General features: G+C 37.9%; 1 protein-coding gene across 1 annotated transcript in view; it reads right to left on the bottom strand.

Moving 5' to 3' along the window:
• Positions 1 to 1,294: 1,294 nt before the first annotated feature.
• FBN2 (fibrillin 2) overlaps positions 1,295 to 22,467 on the bottom strand; it is a 115,816-nt gene continuing 94,643 nt past the window's right edge. The window contains 21 exon segments of the mRNA XM_041464261.1: positions 1,295 to 1,660; positions 2,925 to 3,081; positions 3,680 to 4,022; positions 5,594 to 5,722; positions 6,372 to 6,488; positions 6,634 to 6,756; positions 7,369 to 7,494; positions 8,169 to 8,375; positions 10,859 to 10,984; positions 12,363 to 12,494; positions 12,906 to 13,028; positions 13,582 to 13,701; positions 13,791 to 13,916; positions 14,168 to 14,233; positions 14,540 to 14,692; positions 14,904 to 15,029; positions 18,157 to 18,276; positions 18,556 to 18,681; positions 20,159 to 20,275; positions 21,593 to 21,718; positions 22,109 to 22,234. Coding sequence (XP_041320195.1) covers positions 1,295 to 1,660; positions 2,925 to 3,081; positions 3,680 to 4,022; positions 5,594 to 5,722; positions 6,372 to 6,488; positions 6,634 to 6,756; positions 7,369 to 7,494; positions 8,169 to 8,375; positions 10,859 to 10,984; positions 12,363 to 12,494; positions 12,906 to 13,028; positions 13,582 to 13,701; positions 13,791 to 13,916; positions 14,168 to 14,233; positions 14,540 to 14,692; positions 14,904 to 15,029; positions 18,157 to 18,276; positions 18,556 to 18,681; positions 20,159 to 20,275; positions 21,593 to 21,718; positions 22,109 to 22,234 — 3,155 coding nt within the window.

Below are 22,467 nucleotides of genomic sequence, written 5' to 3'. Positions count from 1 at the left end.
ACAGTACAAAATGTAAAAAGGAAAAAAAAAAAAACCACTAAACTAAAACTCAAGTCATTGTACAATCATCTTTCTTACTGAACAAGCTATGATAAAATGAGGCGTGTATAACTACAGCATTAATGAGATTTCTAACAAATGAACTTCAAATACATAACTTTCCTCACCTGCGCTGCAATAATTGAGTTTGCAGGTGTGTCAGTCCTGACACAGCACTCAGGGCGCAGGAACTGCAGCCTGGTTTTGAGCCAGCACCACACAGAGCGAAACATTCTCTTCTGAGAGACACTTCCTTCAGCTGCCTGCAGGAATTAATGCCAGTTTGTGGAGCAGTTTCTGAGCACGAGGTGAGGCTGCCTGTGTTGGCTCATGAGGTCACTGAGGGACGGGCAGCACAGTTTGGTTCTGCAGTTCTAAGCGGATTAGGAACAGTCCAAGTATTTTGCTACAGGGCTTGTGCCTCCTCCACTATTTGTGAGTGATTCAGAACACAAACCCACTGAGCTGCTGTGAAATACAATCTCTGCAGAGATTGATATTGTGATACTTGTCCTCTACAATTTTCCCCCCCTTTTTTTTTTCTTAGTTCTCATCTGCAAGAGCACTTTAGAATATCCTACTATGTGAATATTTTACAATCTCCCACTTCATCATATCCTACTAGACTGATCTTTCAGCTCTGATATATTTTAGAATTAATTATATACTGTTTGGATGCTGGTCCAAGTAGAAAAGAAAACATTTTTCAAATCTACTTCTTTTTTTCTTGATTAAGAAAGTACCTCTAAAATGTTATACCTCAAATTTATAAAACTACAGAAAAACAAGCAAGTTTTCCTTTTTGTTTACATAATTTGTTATTTTCTCCATATATTACTGCATTAAAAATAAATAAACTTCTATAACTTTTTTTTCATTAGGAACTATAGCAAAATACCCAAAGTGTTACAGACTGCTAACAGGAATAAAAAAAATAGCTCACATTTTTGTGCTATTTAGTACCATATGATGACTTCACGAACTTTAGCTTTTTCAATATACTTTAAATCGAGGTTATATAAAAGATACAGTAACCATGATTTGCCCTTGTAAAAATAAGTTTTGGCAGTGGCAGAGTTTTAAGTCACCCTCCTGACAGGGCGGTTCTGCAGTCTCGGCAGGATGGAAAGGAAGGGCTCTTTCCCCTCTGCCTTCCTGCCCCAAAATACACTTTTCCAAAGCAGACTGGCTTTGAAAAGCAGATGTTCTTGGGTGTGTAGACACAAAAAAAAGTGGCTGAAGAACAGCACCACGGCTAATAGAGGTGCACCCACAGCCTCACCCTGAGGGCCTGCCCCGTCTCCCCTCGCGGCTCGCTGTCCTCATGGCTGCTCTCCAGCCGCTCCGTCTCCTTCTCCTGGGGCAGGGCCAGGCTGGTGATGTCCAGGGCGTGCAGCCCGGGCGCTGCCCTGCCCCTGACGGCGTGCAGGCGGCTGGTGCCGTCCCTCAGGAGGATCTGGAAGGTTCCGTGCTCGTTGCCGCGGGCGATGGCGTAGCGCACGCGGCGCCTGAGGGCCGGCAGCAGCTCCAGGATGGGCTCCCCGCTGCCCAGCCTGGACATGGCCACGCGCACCTTCAGGGGACTCTCCGTGCCCAGGCTTCCCCAGCTCACCTGCTCCAGCTGCAGCAGGGAAGAGTGTTTAGAGCAGGAGAGAGGAATGGTCAGGATAATTAACAGTTCCTGCCTCGATTCCCTACAAAACGCCCTGTAAATCCAAAGGCCTCAAACAGGCCTTAGAGAGCCTCTGAAGGAAGGCTCTGATTTAAGGTAATTTTGAGAACCAGTTTAACTTCATGCTTGCAAAGAGGCCATGTAGAGGAGTGTTATGAGCAGGTGTTTGAGATCACTTAAAAAACCATCAGGGTATTATTAATTAAAAGCCAGATTTAATTTTCAAGGCCGAGGCAAGATGAGGATTTCTCAGATTGCAGTGCAGCCTGGAAAGGAGGATGGGGGAATGCACCACCACAAGGAGAACCCCGTGTTTACTGTGTTTACACACAATGTAATTTCTTTATGACCAACAGAAAAACTCATTTCACAACACTGCATGGAAATTCCCTGGCACCTTCTCTGAAAATTCCATACTGTACCACTATGTAATGCAACTAAAAAAACAGTGAAAATAAGGAAAATTTTAGGACAGGAGCAAATAATGCAGTGCTTTAAATACCTGAACCCCACAGATGATGATAGTGATTAAAAAATGGGTTTTTTTTCACATAATTTATGGATGTCACTTTTACGGCCTAGAAAGTTCTAGAAACTGACAAGGTTAATGGTATTTGAAAAGTGTAATAACAAGCTGTAACAATTACAAACTAGATATGATTTCCTGTAACTTACCTTTATAAGCCCACAAAATGCATCAAGAAAAAAATTAAATGTGTAATTCTTTAAAACCTCATAAATTCTGTGAATATTGGACTTCCATTAGCCAGGTCTAATCCCACACCTCTATGAGCAACTATGGAACAGACACCAAGACTAAAAAATCTTCTGCACCATCTATTTAGCTGTCCCAGACCATAAATGCTATCCAACCTTCTCCTAGTAGCACAACAATGCTGAAGACATGTCCAGTTTCCCAGATCTCTGTAATTAAAGGAGGATTATTCCCCTGAAAGTACTCTGAGGAACTAGACCACATCTCACACTACAAAGGAATCTTTGCAAGCTTCAAAAACTTCATTTCACAGCTGTTGATGCATTTCTTATTATCAAATTATTACTGTCAGCAGGACCTAAGTGAGGCAGGGGGAAAAAAGAGATTTGCACCACTGAATGTGACCTGTTTATAAGATTCCCTCCATTTACTACTGGTGTCATATCTCTGAAAATACCTCGAGAAACATTACAGTGGTTTTTTTATGCTGGTACATACAGTGTTAGCACTTCTCTTCTTCCTGCTGTCTTTTTTGGAGTAGCCATTGATTTTGCACTCATAACACACTTCAGGAGACAAAGCATTCTCTCTATCAGCATCTCCATCCAGTGGCAGGTACTGGCCTTTGTTAAATCCCATCCCTGAGACACAGTGTCTGTGGAATGAAAACATGTCTTTCAGTTACTCCTTGCAGTTTTATGAGCTGTCCCTGCTAAATGGAGTGTGTGTAATCTGTGCCACAGTGCCTGCATCCCCTTCCTTGCCCTTTCCTCAGCAGGAGGGCTGTGTATTAATTTCCTTCACACCAGAGTGGCTTATTGAGGGAAATGCAAACGCTGGCTGAAGGCTTTTAGCCTGATCTAATTGTCATGTACAAGTTCTACAGAGAAACCAAACAGAGCCAGCCTGCCCTGTACCAGAACAATGTTAATTTGTGCTTGCAGTGATACTTAAACCCCTTAATTATTTCAGTACACATGGTACCTAGCCTTATGCATTATCAATCCTCACTCAGCAGGTCTGTGAAGGAGTTCATGCACTGATACTGGGGGAGAAAGCAGACCTTATTTAATGTTATTTATATGCTACATTTACAATTAATGTCCTGTTGCATGTACAGACATTTTATTTTTTTTTTTCTAGTTTCTGTATATTTAGCCCAAAACTAGAAAGGACTTAGCAGTTTGTCCTTAATTTGCACCTCTGCACCTTCTGAACGTGTCTTTGGTGAAAAGCTGTGTGGAGAAACTCACCCTTGTCCAACTCTGTAATAGCCAGGTGGGCAGCCACAGAGATATCCACCCTCAGTGTTGGAGCAACCGTAACTGCAGGGGTTCTTGGCAGAAGAGCACTCATTCACATCGTGGCAGGCGTGGGAGAACTGGTCATAGGAGAACCCCGATGGGCACACACACCTGTAACTCCCCAGGGTGTTGTAGCAAGAAGCAGAGCCACACATGTGAGGATTGGAGCATTCGTTTTCATCTGGTGAGCAAACACAAAAATATTGGTGTTTTCTAGTCTGAGAGACAACAGGTCAGCATGATGAAACTAACAAATGACAACATCTGCCAGTCCCAGGGCTCTGCTGCATCCCTGACCTCATCATCCCATAGACATTTGGTTTCTGAAAGACAAAAGGAGTATCATCCTCACATATAGTGAAGATGTATCATCCTCACATATAGTATCAGCAGCTGGGGCTGCCCCTGGATCCCTGGCAGTGCCCAAGGCCAGGCTGGACACTGGGGCTGGAGCAGCCTGGGACAGTGGGAGCTGTCCCTGCCATGGCTGGGATTTATGTCCCTTCCAATTCCAGCTATTTTTGTGGTTCTATGACTTATGACAGAGGAGCAGTGTTGTAAGATGGAAGGACCATGAAGATTTTTCTTTTGGAAAGCCTGGAAGTCAACTAATGTCCAGTTCTTTCCATCAATAATCTGACTTTAGTTCTTGAGCCTTTTCAGTACTTAATTCTGGAGAATAAACACTACTCCTAGTAATCCCAGATGTGGTTGCTTTACTGTAATGCTTGGAATTTGATGGGTTTTGTAATTTCAGTTTTAAATCAACCACTTAGGGATAAGCTTTCAGTTTCCTGAGACATATTTTAGTGTCTGAATGTCAAATTTGGATATCTTTGCAATTGAAAATAAAAAGCCACATAAAAAGTCTCTGAGACAAGTGTTAACAAAAGATGACAGCCACAACCATCTCACCCTCCAAATTCTAAAAATTCACACATCTTAAATTGTATCTGCTATAGGAAATAAGCAGATTGTAAGCAACCTAATTTTTAAGGTAGAGTATGCATGTCTAGTAGAAAACAAAAAAACAATTCTTTGTTTTATAGGAACACCAGGACATATGCAATTTATGAGAACAAAGTATAATGACAGGAGATAAATCTTAGTAGAACTTCTAGCTGCATATATTTCTGGACTGCAGTTCTAGAAATAGGCTCTAAATACCAATTCCTCTTTTAAATGCTCTATCAGAGTTGTTGGTATTTTGAGAGGTCATTTCTTCATGTATGCTCTTGCATTTTTAATTCTCAGCAGCCAGGTGGCCTTCTACTGCCTTTTAGTTTCTTCTCTGCTCAATAACTGACGCCTACTGAGAAGTCTGGAGCTCTCTAATAGAGATTTCCTAACTGAGGCTTCCCCTTTGGCCAACAGAGAGAGATAAAGCTCATCAATATAAACTGCATTAATTATATTTCTGAATGCAGTGAACTGGCCTTCTCAGTGTGCAACTCTGTGGTAGGAGAATTAAGTACAGAATTTACAATCTAATCTAATTAGAATTAGCCAAAATGAAAATTGGATAGAAATTCTGTTTAGACATATGGAGACATAAATGTAAAAAAGCCCCACAACTCCAGTACTTTTAGATGCATTAACCTATGTGAAGCTGAAAACCACTGCTGAAGAGTTCAACTAAACAGTCACCTTTCTATCCTGATTTCTGTAAAAATTACTCGAGACAGTACATTCTTGCATATGCTTTTGTTATACTTCTAATCAGTCTAATATTTTCCAATTTCTTTTTGTAATTACTTTTACTATGGCTGGTGCTCTGTTTTCTCTATCTTTTAACATCATCTGGCTCACTACAAACTGAAGTAAGGATTTACACCATAAAAAAATCTGACTGTTCCTAGTTACCTTCACAGTTTAATCCAGTAGAATCCAGAGAAAATCCCCTTTGACATTCACAGGTAAAACTTCCAGGAGTGTTTTGGCAAATTCCTTTTGATCCACACAGTGTTGGATGAGAACCACATTCATTGTTATCTTCAAAATACAGAGGAGAGAGAAGGTTGTTTTACCTTGTGGCATGATGTTAGACGCGATCATGTAACATAAAAATAAAATCCACAAAGGTGCAACATTTTATTTTGTAGCTTTTCATTTTTAAATGCCAGATGAACTGGAGACTCATGCCAAGCTATGAGTAATTAATAAATTGGAAGTGCTAATGGTAGTTCAGTTGTGATACGAGTGCAGACGACCAGGCATGTAACTGCTGATTTTGGAAAAATGCTGCCCTTTTGTGTTAGCTGAACTAAAACACTTTCAGTTGGCAATATTTATACATATGCTTAAGATTTGAAGACATCTGTATCAACTGAAAAAAGAAAATGCAATCTGGTTTTGGTTAACTACATTTTAAATGAGATTTTAATAATTCATCCTTTTGTCTCCATGTGGTTATACTTAGAACATAATAACATGTATTAAATATGTACAACTCTTTACTAACCAAGAAAATAGAAATAGTGGACAGACTGGATAGACTAATTTTTTCTTTAGCTGTAATTGCTGCTTTTCAAAATCTGTTTTCTGCCCTCTTGACACTGTTGCTCTGCACAAAGAGCACAAGAGATAGCTGAGAATGTTGTTCTTACAGAAAAGCTTATGAAGGAAAGCCAGTTTTTCTTACCAATACAAGCTGTGTGATGTTGTGTAAAACCAGGTGGGCATTTGCATGTGAAGCCTCCAAGAGTGTTGACACAGAGAAACTGACAATTGTGTTGTTTGGTTTGACATTCATCAAGATCTGAAAGTAAGAGATGCTGTTGTCTTTAAAAAGTCAACAAAGAAGCACATTTAATCAAATTTGATAAAAATATCATACTTCAAAACCAATTCCTTTTAAGTTAAGATATAACCAAATTAAAAGGTACTATGGATAACCTTCTTACCTTTACATGTCTTTCCATCTTCCTGAAGGACATAGCCCCGGGGGCATGAGCACTGATAGCTCCCTTCTGAGTTCTTGCAGATAAAATTGCATGGTCTGGGGGACTGGGAGCACTCATCAAGATCTAGTGAGAGGAAAATATTAAGTGATCTTTTGTCCTCATTTCTCTGACAGAAAGATGTTTGTTACACAGCACAACATTCTAGAGAAAAATGCTCACAGAAGAAAGCTCCCCATTTACATTTGTTCAGGGTTCCTATTCCTTTCTCTATGAATGTATTTCTGTGAAGTTTATATGGGGTGACCACTATCACAACAAACTGTCCTGAAGGAGTAATACACTAGAGGGAGAGTGGCATTGGTATTTTCATCTAAGCAACAAATATTTACTTTTTGGTATACTATACTTGTACCTGCAAACCAACAAAAAAGTGGGGAAAAATGTAGAAGTGAAGTATTCAGCTGGTTTATCACTTAAAAGTAGTTGCACAGCTTTAACCAACTTCAGTGATCATTCTACTGCAGAAATACTGCCAGCAGAGCTTGTTCCTCCTTTTCCCCCAATGAAGCACAAAACCAGAAGTACATATTATGAAAAGAAATAGAGGACACGAGATAAAACAGACAAAAAAAAATGGTTTGCAACAAGTGTTTACAAAGGTTGGTACATTACTGTGTAGTAACTAAAAAAAAACCTGATGATTACTTCAACTGATGATTAATTAATGAATCTTACCATTACAAGATGTGCCAGTTATGTCAGTGGTGTAGCCAGCTTTGCAAAAGCACCGGAAGGAGCCCATGGTGTTAATGCACTGCCCATTCCTGCACAGGTTTGGCAGGACCTTACACTCATCAATATCTGTATGGAAATTATTAAATATGTCATGTCTCAGTTTTAAATTCTACTTTTTTCTTCTCTTCCATTTTTGCAGCTTCTCATCATCATGCTTCTGACAGGAACTTTCTCCCTTCTCCCTCTTTAAAAATGGATCTGACTCCAAAGACAAATATCTTTCAAATCTCATTTCATTTCTTTGCACCAACACCTTCCTGCTGTTTCACTGGTACTCAGATTCCAGTTTTGCTAACTCCAAGCCCATACAGGAGAATTTTCTTATGACTACTTCCATGTCAAAAATTATCACCAACATTAAATAATACACATTAGCCTCTTTCTGTGTGGAAAAAGTACCTGCAAAGCATTGTGAGATTGTTGTTAAATAAGATGCTTGTTGCCTTTGCCTTGTGTCCAACTCTTCCGTAATACAAAAGCTTTGGGACCATTTCTAGCTTTTGGTTACTGCTTGGTACTTCCAACCAGATCCTAACCCTGATATTTCTGCCCAGTTGATCTGTTTGCAGCTACTGCCAAATGTGTTTTTAATTTCTGGTCTCTCAGCATTATTTGAAAAATCAAACTCTGTTGTTTAACAGGAAGTTCTCCGAAGGAACTTCAAAGAGAACACTGCATTTTCTGAACCACGCGAGCATATGCTTTTCCCCTTTTCTGCCTCTTTTCCTCCCTGCAGATACCTCTTCCATCTGTGGTGTAGCCTGATCCGTGTGGACAGAGTTTCTTGTACTGGGTGGTTCCAGGGAGGGGGCAGAGCCTGCACTGGTTCCCCCAGCCCCGGCCGCCGTCGCAGCAGCACTCGGACCTGGTGACAAGGCTCTGGCTGCTCGAAGCCATCTGGCACATGGTCTGCAGGACCTCAGCAAAGCAAAACCCCCGGCGATTATCTGTGAGGAACAAGGAGAGAGGCTGCAACAGGGAAGGAGAGAAAGATCTGCTCCATTAAGCATCTGGTGTATTATCCTGGCTCTCTGTCAATATATGCAAGCAGCAGAAGGTGATTAGCTACCATCAGGTCCATCTTGATGTAACCTTTCAGAATTGTTGTGTATTCTGGCAATATGCTGCCATTCCAAATATATCCAAGACACCCCTGATGTTCAGTGTCTGCATGAGCTGGGTAAGAGTTTTGCTTCCAGGAAAGCTGTGCCCTTGGTAGTAAAATAACATGTATTAAATATGTACAACTCTTTACTAACCAAGAAAATAGAAACAGTGGACAGACTGGATAGACTAATTTTTTTCTTTAGCTGTAATTGCTGCTTTTCAAAATCTGTTTTCTGCCCTCTTGACACTATTGCTCTGCACAAAGAGCACAAGAGATAGCTAAGAATGTTGTTCTTGCAGAAAAGCTTATGAAGGAAAACAAGGCTGAGGGCAAAACTGAGCTTCCACTTCAGCTTCCACTGATTTATTTGGAGTGGGGTTTGAAGTTTGTTTTGTTTGTTTAACTGGCCAAAATAACACATTTGATAACCTGTAATTATCCTGCTGCGGTTTAAATAAAAAATCCTTACAACTTAGAAGTGTATATGAAACTCAGTACTTTTTCAGTGGTACTCCTAGATTTTTTGGGGGTAAAAAATAGAATTGTATGGCCTTATTGTTGGTATGCCCCTGGCAAATTCTATTTTAATTTTTAAACTTTTTGGTTAATGCCTATCAATAATGAAAGGGGAGCAAAGTTTTAAAGTCATGGGGCGCCTACAGGTTACCTTTAAATTGGCAGCTGAGGAGAAAGAAATACCAGTTTCCAGTGCTACTAAAAACTCAAAATCTTGCAGAGATTTTGTCTTCTATATAGAAGATAAAATCTCTTCTATCTTCTATGTCATCTTTCTTGATTAAAATGGAGACACTGTCAATTACTGATCTGAGAATGTTTATGTTTTTACATAAAAAATTTTCTTTTTTTTGTCTGGAAGCCAATAGTGATCCCTCAGAATGTGTAAATACATCAATACTCAGCTGACCTTGTCTTTTACAGATTAGAAGAATCTGTACAATTCTTTCAAGAATTAGGCAAAAGGCAAACTTTGGCTTTAGGAAAAACTTAATTTGTCCCCCTGGTAACTTAACTGTTTCCATCAAATAAAGCTGTCCTCACTAAAAGTGTCAGTTCTGTGAAACAAAATACTTGCTGTAAAATTTGCAAGACTCTGCAGATTTCTGTTCTTTCAGACAAGGATACTGTGCAGGTCTTTAGGGATATTATGACCTGAAAAACACATAAATGCTTTGTCCCCACTTTGAGATGTGGAATGAATGTTGTTAATGTGAGTGGAATATAAAGGTTTACACAATGTATTTAAAACAATGTAATCTGTGACTTAATGCTTGTGCTATAATTCAGAAGAAATTCTGTGTTTCTGCCAAATCCATTTTTCATTGTAATTTCTAACCCAGGAAATCTGAAAGGAAAAGCAGCAAAAAGCAAACCTTCCCCAGGCAGAAAGTAATAAGAAAATTACATATTAAATATAGGAAAGCAATAATGACCTCCAAACAGGGTTTTTCCTTGCTATTAATGACTGGCTGGGGTTAAGAGACTTCAGTTTTCTCTTCCCATCTGCTTCTAATCCTTAGGAAATACTCTGCACTTCAATGTTATTGCTTAGCCATGAAGTCAGCACACTCCTCATGACAATTTAGAGGGAGCTGGTTTTACAGTAATGCCATAAGATAATTATGCTTTTTTTCATGCAAGAACACATAAATAAATAAATACACCCTTTCAGTACTGTATGTACACCTGAACACTGGTCAAGAAAAAGTAAATTTTTGCAGTTCTGTTTGACTCCAAAAAAGGGAATGATGGATTTTGTAGTGCAAATGACAAATAGGAATGTATTAAAAATACATGAATGCATTGATGTATTGATGAACAAAAACACTTCATCAGCATTTATCTTGCAGGCTTGCCTAAAAAAAAAAAAAATCTTGCAATTTTCTGGTAAAATCACAGCATTTTACGTCTGAATAAAAGGTGCAGAAAATTCAGATGCCTGGTTGCCATATAGTGCTTAAGATCACATTCTGAATAAGGAAACACTCAATTTTACTCTGCAACCATTTCTGAATTATCTAAAGGTGACTAAATTCTCCTTTAACAATCCCTGTATTTTGCCTACACTTATGTCCTATGGAATTAAGATGCTTCTATGTGAGACCTGATTGCTACAAGCTGTTCGTTCCTAAAATTATCTACAAATATTTAAAAATATTATTTAATATTGCATCATTATTTAATTAAGAAGTGTAATTATTTAATTTCTGTAGATATGAGAGCTGTTAGGTTTTCAGAAGCCTGGTTTTCTCTCTACATTTACTCTCTAATGTGAGATGGAATGTGTACAAGAGAGATATTTACCAAGACACTCAATGCCTGATGGACTTGACAGGAATCCTTCACTGCATTCACATCTGTAGCTGCCAACAACATTCACACAACGCCCATTTTCACAGACACCTGGCTTGGAGCGGCACTCGTTTTCATCTTTACAAAAAGTATAACAACATTAATAACAATTACAACACTAACAGAAACAGTCAGAATAAAAATAAAATATAATTACATCTACAACAACCACAGCAATTCACTACAAGAAAATAAATCAGAATTTCTAGAATACATTAAATATTCCATGTAACATTTGAAAAATATTTTCAAGATGTGGAAAAATCAACTGATTAAGCCTGGAAAGGGCTTTGAAAGGAGCATTATCCTATTCCATTATCCTATCCCATTCCTTCTGTACTTCATCCCAGGACAAAAGCTTTAATGCTTCACAGCTTACAACAAGAAGCAGAGAACACAGCAGAGCAAGTTCCAGCAAAATTTAAATAAAATTGGAAGACACACATGGTTTGAGTGACAAATCTTCACTCTGTAATTATCAAAAATCTCTGAATACACACTTGATCTCTCCCACAATAAGTCATATTTCAGTCCACATAATGTTTTCCTGAAAGTTTACAATCTTCATGTGTTTTCTTTCATAGCTAATGGCACACATACTGTAAGCAGTTACACAAATTTTTAGATGCTTACAATAAACCTCAGGAAAACCTCAGGTTCTTTAAAGCCAGAATTATATGCCAAAAAGAAAGGACAAATTCTTGTTAATAAGATTATTTTCAGTAAAATAAAAAAAAAAATCATGAAGATCTCTAAAAGAGAGTAGTCATTCTCTTGCTGAAGGAACATTTTTTATAAAATACTTCTATTTAAAACAATCATTAAGATGGGTGTATATTTTTTTTCCCCCGGAGAACTTTGGAACAGGCCTGGTTTTTTTTCTACATACTAGAAGAAAATACAATTTGCTAAAATATAGCTATTGTCTTACCCTCAACTAATTGAGTAAATGATGGAGAAAAGGTGTGTGTTCACTTCCAGGATGGGGAATTGCTTTTAACTATGGCAGTTTCCATATCTTTCATCCTTTATGGCATTTATTGGTGGTTTCAGAATCCTAGGAGTCTTAATTCTTTAAAGAGGTGACACATTATTTATACTAATGCTAAAGGAAATGTAACTTTTTATTTAGGAAAATTTTACTTCCCACCCATAAAGTGAGGTCTCATTTTTTTGGGCAAATTAATTTTTTAGATGTAACAACTGTCTAAAAAACTTCTGGATTTAGCTTTAGAGCAATGGAGTTTTTATTCTGGAATCCTTATTATTCAGTAAGAACTCACACTGAAACAAAACAGAAGGTTTAAGATGTTTGCAAACATTAGGCATGTTAAGTGTTCTTCATGAATTATTATTTTCTGATTTTACATATGTATATATATATACACATATAAATTTTTTTTTTCTTTGCTTTTGTATATTCCATTTGATGCCTTCTTCCCCTTCTAAACTTTACCTGTGCATCCTTCTCCATCAGGTCTCTGGGTCATCCCAGGAGGACAAATGCACACGAAGGTACCAATCAGATTTTTGCAAATCATGCCTCTTGATTCACAGTCATGGAGACCTTCAGCACACTCATCTAGATCTGGAAAAAAAATACACATTTTGTGTTAGAACTTTCTTCCACTAGCTTGAGCTCCTGAAGACAACTTGAAGAGAAAGGACGTACAGGCTTCCCTAAGTAAAAGCACTGAAGGAAAAGTCCAAAATCTTTGATTGTATGCAGTCATCTTGATCCTTGTGAGCTGTATCATCTTGTCATGTTAAAGATGCAATTAACTATTGTGACACTCTTGGCTTTGCAGTCCCCATCAAGGGTTACACTTGATGATAAAAACTCTAAATAGTGCTTTTTTGTGAGTTCTGAAAGAGCAAATCATCACCTGCTGGGCTGTTTGCTACATTCCACTGAGAGGATGAATACAAGATGCACAGAAATATTTGGATTATGTGTTGGTGATGGAAGGTGGGGAGAAGTTTATACATCAGTCATTACCTTTGCACATCTTTTGGTCTTCCCTTAGCTCATATCCCACTGGGCAGGTGCACTCGTAGAAACCGTAAGTGTTGATACAACGAAAAGCACACAGCAGGGGGTTCTGAGCACACTCATTGATATCTGAGCACAGAGAAACAAAACAGCCATTCTCTACCACCAAAACAGTCACCGAGAAGATTTTATTACACCTATGTTTCTCTTTTCAGCTAAAGTTATCAGAAAGGTAATTCAAACCATTAGCTTTTGAGTAACTAGAGAAAACTGAATGGTCTGCTTAAGAATAATGGCATAGTATATATACACAGAACTACCTGAGCTTAGTATGGCAAGTTAGGGCAGGCCTAGTTCAGATTTTTTTTATATGCTCATATTTAATGTACTTTTGTGTGATGAGAAATATCAGCTTCAGAAAGCAAACTAATTATGATTCATAAAATACAACATTTTTTGAGAATGCTCCACATGGGCATGTGTGGGAAGTCCTGTGATACACTAGAAGTTCTGCTTAAATCAATTCAGATTTCTTTTCTAATGACATATTTCAAAGCATAGAAACTTTTTTCTCCTCTGAGTTATTACAGCATGAAAAGCATGGCTAATAAAGTAATTTGAATGCTGAGGACTGGACAAAAGCCAAAGGGAAAGAAAAAAACAAATGAAGAGGACAGGTTACCTTCACAATTCATCATTGGGCCTGGCTCAAATCCTTCGTGACAGCTGCACTCAAAGCTGCCAACCACGTTAGAGCACGTTCCGTTTCCACAGGGGTTGCCAATGGAACATTCATCTGTATCTGTTCATAATGAAGAAATGCAGAGTGAAGAGAACGGGGACAAGCTGCGTTTTAAGTTCAAGAGTTCCAGTTCCTATAACTGCACACACCTATGCAATGCACTCCTGTGAAATCCAAGTTGTATCCCATGGGGCACTCGCAGCGGAATGATCCATCAGTATTGATGCAGTGACCATTGGAGCAAATCCCTGGGCTTTCAAGACATTCATTGACATCTAAAAAGCAGGAAGATATTAACAGCCACTCAGCTGATACATTTCAAGTCTTAAAAAAAGCATTTAAAAAAACCTAAGCATCCTATTATGTTTGTCTCAAGCCATGCACTTCCAGAAGTATTCTTTTAACATATTTTCCAGGTCAGCCTCTTGTCACCAGCAGCTGTGAGGAGTAAACTGTCACATGCTATAATATCCAAGTATAGTTTTTAGTATTAATATTTACTTTTTATATTCAGAAGAATAGCTACCTTCACGTGTATCATCAATTCCAGGAATAGTTCCATGACCATATGGGCACAGGTCCTGAAAAGCAACTGTAGAGATATATTTTCTTTAGAAAATAGAGCAAGTGAGAGACAGAATCATGACACATGGTTAAAGTCAACCCAAAAGGATACTAGTTCAGGTCTCCACAGAGCAAAACCAATATTTAAGTATTCCTTTTTGTCTGTGATTTCTTCCATTTGATTTTATTGCTTTTGCTGACTTGAAAAATCATTCTAGAAAAAGCCACTGAGAGCAAATGCCAGAAAGATCTCTCTTTCTAATGAACGAAAAGTACAACAGCAATGTGCTCCTCCTTTTACCCCAGCAACAAATTTTAAAGTTTACATGTGTACCTTCCTCTTCCTTTGGACAGAGCTCACAAGGATCACCCCATCCTTCTCCTGGCATTTTACTGCAGCAACACTTGGCCTTTGTGGTGTTGAAAGCCTTTGGCACTGAGCACTTCCCGTTCTCAAAGTTGGTGAAACAGAAGCTCTGACGAGTATCTAGGAGAAGAAAACACAGTTATGCAGAGCTAGAACCGTCACCCAAGTCAGATGATGACTGCTCTGAGAGAAATAACCTAAGACCTGTATTTTTCATACTTTTTAAAAAGCACTTAGCAATCCTTAAAAAGATATAAACTGGGAGGAGTTTCTACAGAGAAATCTGTTATCTTTTAGACTGAGTTATTGCATTCCTTATCCATGAACTCACCAAAGCACCTCCGCCCGTTATCAGACAGCACAAAACCCGTGGGGCAGATGCACTGGAACGCTCCCGGGGTGTTCGTACAGGACCCGAAGAGGCAGATGTTGGGATCCTCGTCACACTCATTAATATCTGTAAAGCAACAGAGAAACCTTCACCACAACCTCACTTGCTGTGAACTCCTTGGTTAAGGAAGATTGTTTATTTATTGACTGATTGATTTAACTGAAGCAGCTTTCAATAAAAGAGACCAAGAGTTAAAGCAGGCTGTAGATTTCACTGACTCCTTCAAATTAGAGTTTCTCACTGGCATGAACTTTCTTTTCTAAACACCATTCTCTGCTCTTCATTATAATCAAAATGTAAACATTAAACATATGCTTTCAGAATATATTTCCCATAGGAACAATATTTTTCTGTAAACAAAAATTTATTTATAAAACATCCAAAGTTAATTCTTAAACATCTGTATGTTGGGGGTTCTTTTAAATTAAAGCTATACTTTTTTCATGCTCCCTGGCAGATTCTGGGACAGAAACTATAGCTAGTTATTAGCAGAGTGACTCCTTTAATTGTACTTACACGCCCAGATTTATATGCAGCAGTCTTTTACTGCCACTCGCATTGTGTTATTTAAAATGCATTCCTGTTCTAATGAATAATCTATAATCTATTACTATTTGAAGATAAGATTTATTTTTTAACAGCAGTATATAATAAATATTAGATATATAATATATAATATAATATAACAAATATTATATTAGATAATTATCAAACGCATGAGCCAAAGTATTAGTATTTAGTGTAAATATCAAGTGCCTGTAAAATCGTGCAGCTCAAACAGCATCAGGTGTACATTCCCCGTCTGCACAGACAACAGACAAAGCAGGTAAATAATATATTAGGAGACCCCTAATTTTTCGTATCTGTTATTTCAAACTATATTTTAACTTATCCTATTCTGCAAAAGCTAAAATAATATATAAGCTGCCTTGCTATGGTAATTTTTAAAGGTAATTATAATCTGATAAATTATGAGATGTATTTTAATAATCTTCAAAGTACAATGCTTTTTCAGTCTTTCACTAAGGAATATTGGAAGAACCATCACAGAAGCCTGTGGCTATGTAAGCATTCTACAATAAAAGCCACACTGAGCTTGACCAAAGTATAGGCAGGAACAAGGCTCTCTCCATGAAAATTAGCTTCATGGATGTTGAATACTCAAATTTGTGGTGCCATTTTTGCCCGTACTTACTGAATTCTCTGCTATACTGAATTTTAGAAAACTGCTCAGCTAAGAAAACAATGGAAATAAAATCTTCATTATTTGGAAAATGTAAGTGGAGTGAGAGAAGAAATCAGGTGGGAGTAGATTCTGTGATATAACTTGTGAGAAATACTACCTTGAGTTCCACTTTCAGAAATTGCTATTAGGTATATAGCACATGGACAAACCACTGCAGCACAATCTGGCATTTGACTGAATTCCAGTAGTTTCCCAGGCTACATTCTGTGTGAAGCATTCTAAGTCAGCTTATTTCAGAGAAAATGGTAAATTATTTCCCAATTGCTGTGATAGCTGTTAATATACAAAGCTCAGCAATTCAGCTGCATAGGACAGTTGCTCTTTTGAAGTGCTCATTATTACTGCAATAAATGGTTTGGTGCTAAGGATCTTTCTGTGGCCATGAAGGAGAGGTGACTAGCCAGACTGTGGAAGTAAACAAGTCCTTTTCCCTTTATTTTCCCTATTAAATAGTATTATTATTATATAATTATTAATATATGTTATTATTTCCCTTTATTTCCCCTAATATATATTATTACATATTCCTACACAACGGAAGGGAATACATCACATGGGTAGGTGAAAGCTAAGAATTTTTCTGTGGCCCCAGTTTTCTGTTTTCTCCTGCATATAATCACCCTGAGCTCACAAAGCAATCAGCCACTGCCAACCCTCACATCACAGACAGCAGTAATGGATTCTCATAAAGCTGTTTGCACACAACATCAACAGAGAGTAATGGGGAACATCTGCTGCAAGGGCTGTCAAAATATTAATCTAAGTTTTAGTGCAATCACATGTGATAATCTGGGTATTTCCATTAGATCTAGCTTCAGATTTTCTGGATATGTGGCAGTATGACAAAAGAATGCAAGCAAGCCCCTTTCATTCAGTTTGGGCAAAAAAATCTGTCTGGCAGTCACTGATGCTCTCAAAAACATAGATTCTGAGAAGGTACTAAAGTGGTCACAAACAGTAACATTCCTTGAAAACCAAAAACTTCCATTATTTTATATTCATGACTTTAGAACTGTAGGTGATTTGAATTCACCTCAAACATAACTGCTAATATGGAGCCAGCAGCTGCCAAAAGAAATCATGAAGTTGGCAGGCAAACTGAATATTTGGTGGCATGATACAAGTGGCTGAGAGAACTCTGGGGCTTAGAAAAATAAATCCTGTTGTTCAAGACAAAAAGTTCAAAATGGTTCCTGTTCCTGCAGCCACACAGATTAGGTGGCAGTAAGTCTTAAATGCCCAATAAATTCACAGTATCCCATGCTTTGCTCTGTTGGAAAAGCAATTTGTAATTTGGATTTATTTCTTGCTCTCTGCCAGCGAATCTTACTTCAGTGTGTGACATTCAGCTCTTGAATGGCATTCAAGGCTCTAAGTGAGACCTCTATGAACAAACTAGAATGTAAAAATTGATGACTGGTCACCTCCTTCCCCTCCTGGGAACCTCAGCACTTTAAAGGCATTATACAAAACAATAAAATCAGAAAACTATTATTAGAAGAAACTGACTTAACTGATTGTTCCTACAAGAACCATAATTTTATCAAGATTTTTAAACTTCATTTCCCTCTGAAACCAAATGCTTAGTTCATGCATTGATTGCCAATAATTATCTTCTGTAAAAATTACATAAATACAGTGAGAATACCTGTTATATGAATTATACTTTTTCAAAAGCCACTGAAAGATAAAATACTTCCTTTTTTGAAAGTATTTTTGTTTGCATTAATGAAGACATCAATGTTCAAAATAGATTACTATACAGTATAAAATACTCTTCTGTCTTCCTTCTTAAAATCTCTTCCTGGAGACTTTTCACACCTATTCCCTGTCACCTTAAGTCAGGAAACATTAACAATCATTAGGGTGTACAACTGCTTTCCACCCAATCAGAACCACACATAAATTCTTCAATTGTTCAGGAGCAACAGTTACAACTTGCCTTACCAATACAACTTTCACTTTTTACTTCATATCCTGGTGGACAGATGCACCTGAATGAACCTTCCAAATTTTGGCAGGTTCCAGGAGAGCACGAACCAGGCAGCGCCACACACTCGTTGGTATCTTTGGGGAATGGAGGAAATCAAGAAAGGTTTAGTGTCTTGTAATTATTATGGTAACAAAACACGAAAAACACTGAAGGGTTCTGTACTAATTTTCTTTTTCTAAGGTAATTAATTGCTTGAAGACCAACAACTATTCCAAAAAAACGTGTTTTCATTCAAGTCACCATCATTCTCTTTTGACATTTAGATATTCAGGCTGCGTTGCTTCCCTCTACATGGCAGCTATTAGTTAACTTCAGCCCACCAGTACCTGAACATCATGTGTTTTCATACGTACCTACACAATTCTTGCCATCCAGAGTGAGCTCATACCCTTCATTACACAAACACTTGAAAGAACCAATTTCATTGAAACACCGTCCATTTCTGCACACCTGACCAAAGGAACTGCACTCATCAATATCTGATAAAAAAAATTAAAATATCAAAATTGAACCTGAGAAGTGAGAGCTGAGTCCCAGCATACTTCATACAGTATGTTGCGAACACACTCAAGTTTCAATACTTAGTATTTCTGTGGAAAAGGTGCATTTTGTAGCAACAAGAATCAGCTGACAGCTGGAGGAAAAGTAACTCTCACTCGAGCACTAAGATGCACATTCTAATCTAACCACAGTTTTTTATAGGGTATTACAATTTCCAGGCTTCTAGCATTACCTCAGTTACTACATCTGGAGATACTCAATTACTCCTGAGAGACTGCATGACAACAAGTTTACCAACAGAGCAGAAAATGTTACATGGGGTGTTCTGGACTTTATCTGGATCCATATGCACTTGAGTTTCCTCCTAAAAATCTGTCCCTGCCAATCTCAAGTTTTAGACTATGTAATTTGCTTTCCACAGGATGATTTTCTCCTTAGTAGCAGTTCGGAAAATATGTTTTAAAATTTTTGTTATTTCGTAGGGTTACTTCAGTAACGCAGACTTAAAGGAGCACTGCATAAGGAAAAATATGGACGAGGAAGAATAAATGAAAAGGATTTTGGATAAGCATCAAGCTGTAAGAAAAACTTGTACTTTGCAGCACATTCCTGTTACTTTAATTTTTTCTTTCCTGCATAAAGACAAGAAGAGGATTTAAAATGCTTTTTAAAATATGTATTAATTCTCTCCTGAAGCTGAAGACTTGCTGTGTCTTCCTTCTGTAGCAGGAAGGAGTGTAAAGCCTCCCTCTTTTCTTTGCTTATGCTCTGCACAGGGGAGATCTCCAGGTTTATGAGCCTGTTTCTCAGCCCAGGAAGGTGTTGGTTGCTTTATCACAAGAACCCAGGAATCAAAGCAGTCCAAACTTATCAGATACTGGTGCCCTGTGCTTTAGGGAATGTGAAATAGCAATGCCTGTGTCAGCTTTGCATGATTTTGTTCATTTTAGGAGAGCAGATCTGGAAGGTTACAGGTCAGCTGTCCTGGCTTTCTTACTGCTGGTCTGCTTCTTCTTTCTCACCCTGTTCAAGTGTCAATGAAAATGGTGAAATAAAGGAATTATTTTACATTCATGAGGCAGCACAGGTGGTGAGGTAGAACAAGTGGTGCCTGTGGTCTGTGCCTGTAGCCAGAGATGTGCTGTAAATACTAAGGTAGTCTAAAATAGTTGAGAGATGCATTACAGCATCATTGAACTGAAAGTTGCCCCAGCAGTCCAGATATTTATTATATATTATTACAATTACCTCAATTGGCTATGATGAAAAAAACACTTTTAATTAGTTAAAACATGACAGAAAGGATTAATCTCTTAGGGCTGGTAACAGCAGAAGCTACTGCACTCAATTAACTTCCTTCACATCCTGGCATCTCTTCTTTTTAACTACACACTGTCCTCCTTGGCATGCCAAGCCAGCAGCAATGAAAATAAGAGCTTGGATTAGGTCTCTTACCCACACAATCATTATTACGAGTTAATTCAAATCCTGGGTAACACAGGCAGTTGTATGATCCAACTGTGTTCTTGCAGGTTCCATTTCCACATGGATACTGTTCACACTCATCAACATCTGCAAGGAGAGACAAGCTGCAGGTGGGAACTGGTTTTCCCAGGTATGGGGGATGTGTTGCCTGTGCACAGTTGCAGTATCCTAAACTTTGGTCCCTCATTTCATCTGTCACATTTTGTGTTTATGCTACAGATTTTTACAGCTTCTCAGTACACAGAGAAAAACACTACAGGATGTAATTTTGTGTGTATTTTAAAATAAAAGGTACTATTACATGTAAAAATAAATATGTATCTGCAGTTATCTGAAGGCATTCCACCTTTTTGTTTTCCATACTAACATTTCTTCATTTCTTTAACATATACAGATGATCAGGATTGAGAACAATGATTATGCATCACAGCCCTAAAATGATCAATTGTTATGTATATACTGTACTTCAGAGCCCAAGAAAAGCTGCTGAAAATATAATTCAATTTATATAAGTATATGGCTAATATCAATATCACATCCAGAATTGCAAAGATTGCTAAAAACTTTTGCAAATATCCATTTTTGAAAGGCACTAAAGTTCAATGTCTCCTGTGTGTTACAGTAATTTCTGGAGTTTCATGGGGATCTGGAAGCTATTGAGATTTTGTCCTGCTAGTTCTTCAAAATTTTACGTTGTCAAAACAGATCACTTTCCCAAATATCCTCCTCTGATCACCTGACAAATGTGATTTAGTTTAAATACAAGAAGACTCTGGCAAATATGAATATGTACAACTAGAATAGGTTTTAAATATCTACTTAAAGTTGAAATGCATCACCTTTTCATTTTAAAACCCTGTAGAACTAAACAGATTAAGAACTAAGATTATGAACTAAAAGAACAAGATTATTATTGTTCAATCTTATTTCTTATAACATCTCTATCATGTCATCACTTTCACATGAAATTAGTATAAAGTTACATTAAAAGGGGGATTCTGTTTTTTTAAATGACACATGAACTCAATAGATTTAAATAATTGGAAAATGTGTGGTTTTAGCTTCTATCACTCTAATACATCCTATAAAATGTTGAATAAGCCACTATGATGCATTTCTGTGGAAATGTTTCTTCAGTAACATGGAGCTATCTCAGAACACATTGTTTTGTTCTGAGTTTTTTTCTCAAGTTAATTTATCACCTCCAAGGACAGCTTCACAGACTTTAGTAAAAAAAAAAAACAAAAAAAAAAACCCAAAAAAACCCAAAAAAACCTCCCAGAAATGCCTGAATCATGTTTTTAATGTCAGTATAACTTACTGAAAAAATTAGACTCATCTTCCCCGCTAAAAAGAGCCCACAGCCAAAAAAACCACACACAGGAAAGGATTTTCTCTCCATACCCATGCACATAGTCTGATCTTGGGATGCCTTGAAGCCATTGTGACATATGCACTGGTAGCTTCCCTGCATGTCCACACACAAACCATGACTGCAAACGTTAGGAATTTCCAGACATTCATTGCGATCTATAACAAAAACACAAAACAGATGGTGCACGCTACTGACCTCCATTATATCCTCATTTTACACAAATAACGTTTTTACAATCCATTGTTATGATTAAAACCAGATTCAAAATTATCTGTAAGTAAATCTGAATCATAAGAGAACTTCATTTTATGGGAAGTGCTTGCTTACACACACCTTGAGGATAAAACTACTGTCAGGATTTGGCTGATACCTAGAAAATGTCCTTTAAAAACATCACGCTGTCTTTTTCTTTCCTTTTACTGAGAAATGTGGCTATAAAGCAAAACAGAATGCACAAGGTGACAGAAAATAAAGGACGCTGAGAGAAGCACACGCATACCATTGGTGAGGTAAAAACAGGAAAGAAAAGTAATCTGATTTCTTACCAATGCAGGCACCGTTGGGTGACAGTTTAAAGCCAGCAGCGCATTCGCAGCGGTAGCTCCCAGGGCTGTTGATACAGTCAGCATTTCTCTGGCAGAGGTTGTCCCCATTGCTGCACTCATCAATATCTGAAAAACCAAGAGTTCAGGCATCAGAAACTCAGATTTACACTGTATTGTCTGTCTGTGCAAGAGGAAACCTCAGCAGCCTGACCTCCAGCCCTGCGTGCTGGGAATGCACACAAAAAGCAAAATCAGCACCATTCACCCATGTCACCTTCTTGATGAAAGAGGATCCCACTAATCCAACTTACCACGCATCAAAGTCACTTTGGAATTCTGTAACATCTGCCTAAAGAAGT

This window comes from Pyrgilauda ruficollis, unplaced genomic scaffold, assembly GCF_017590135.1.
Source record: "Pyrgilauda ruficollis isolate IOZ18807 unplaced genomic scaffold, ASM1759013v1 scaffold177, whole genome shotgun sequence".
NCBI lineage: Eukaryota > Metazoa > Chordata > Aves > Passeriformes > Passeridae > Pyrgilauda > Pyrgilauda ruficollis.
Note: the sequence above shows the minus strand (reverse complement) of the source record. Positions and strands in the feature narration are given on the sequence as shown.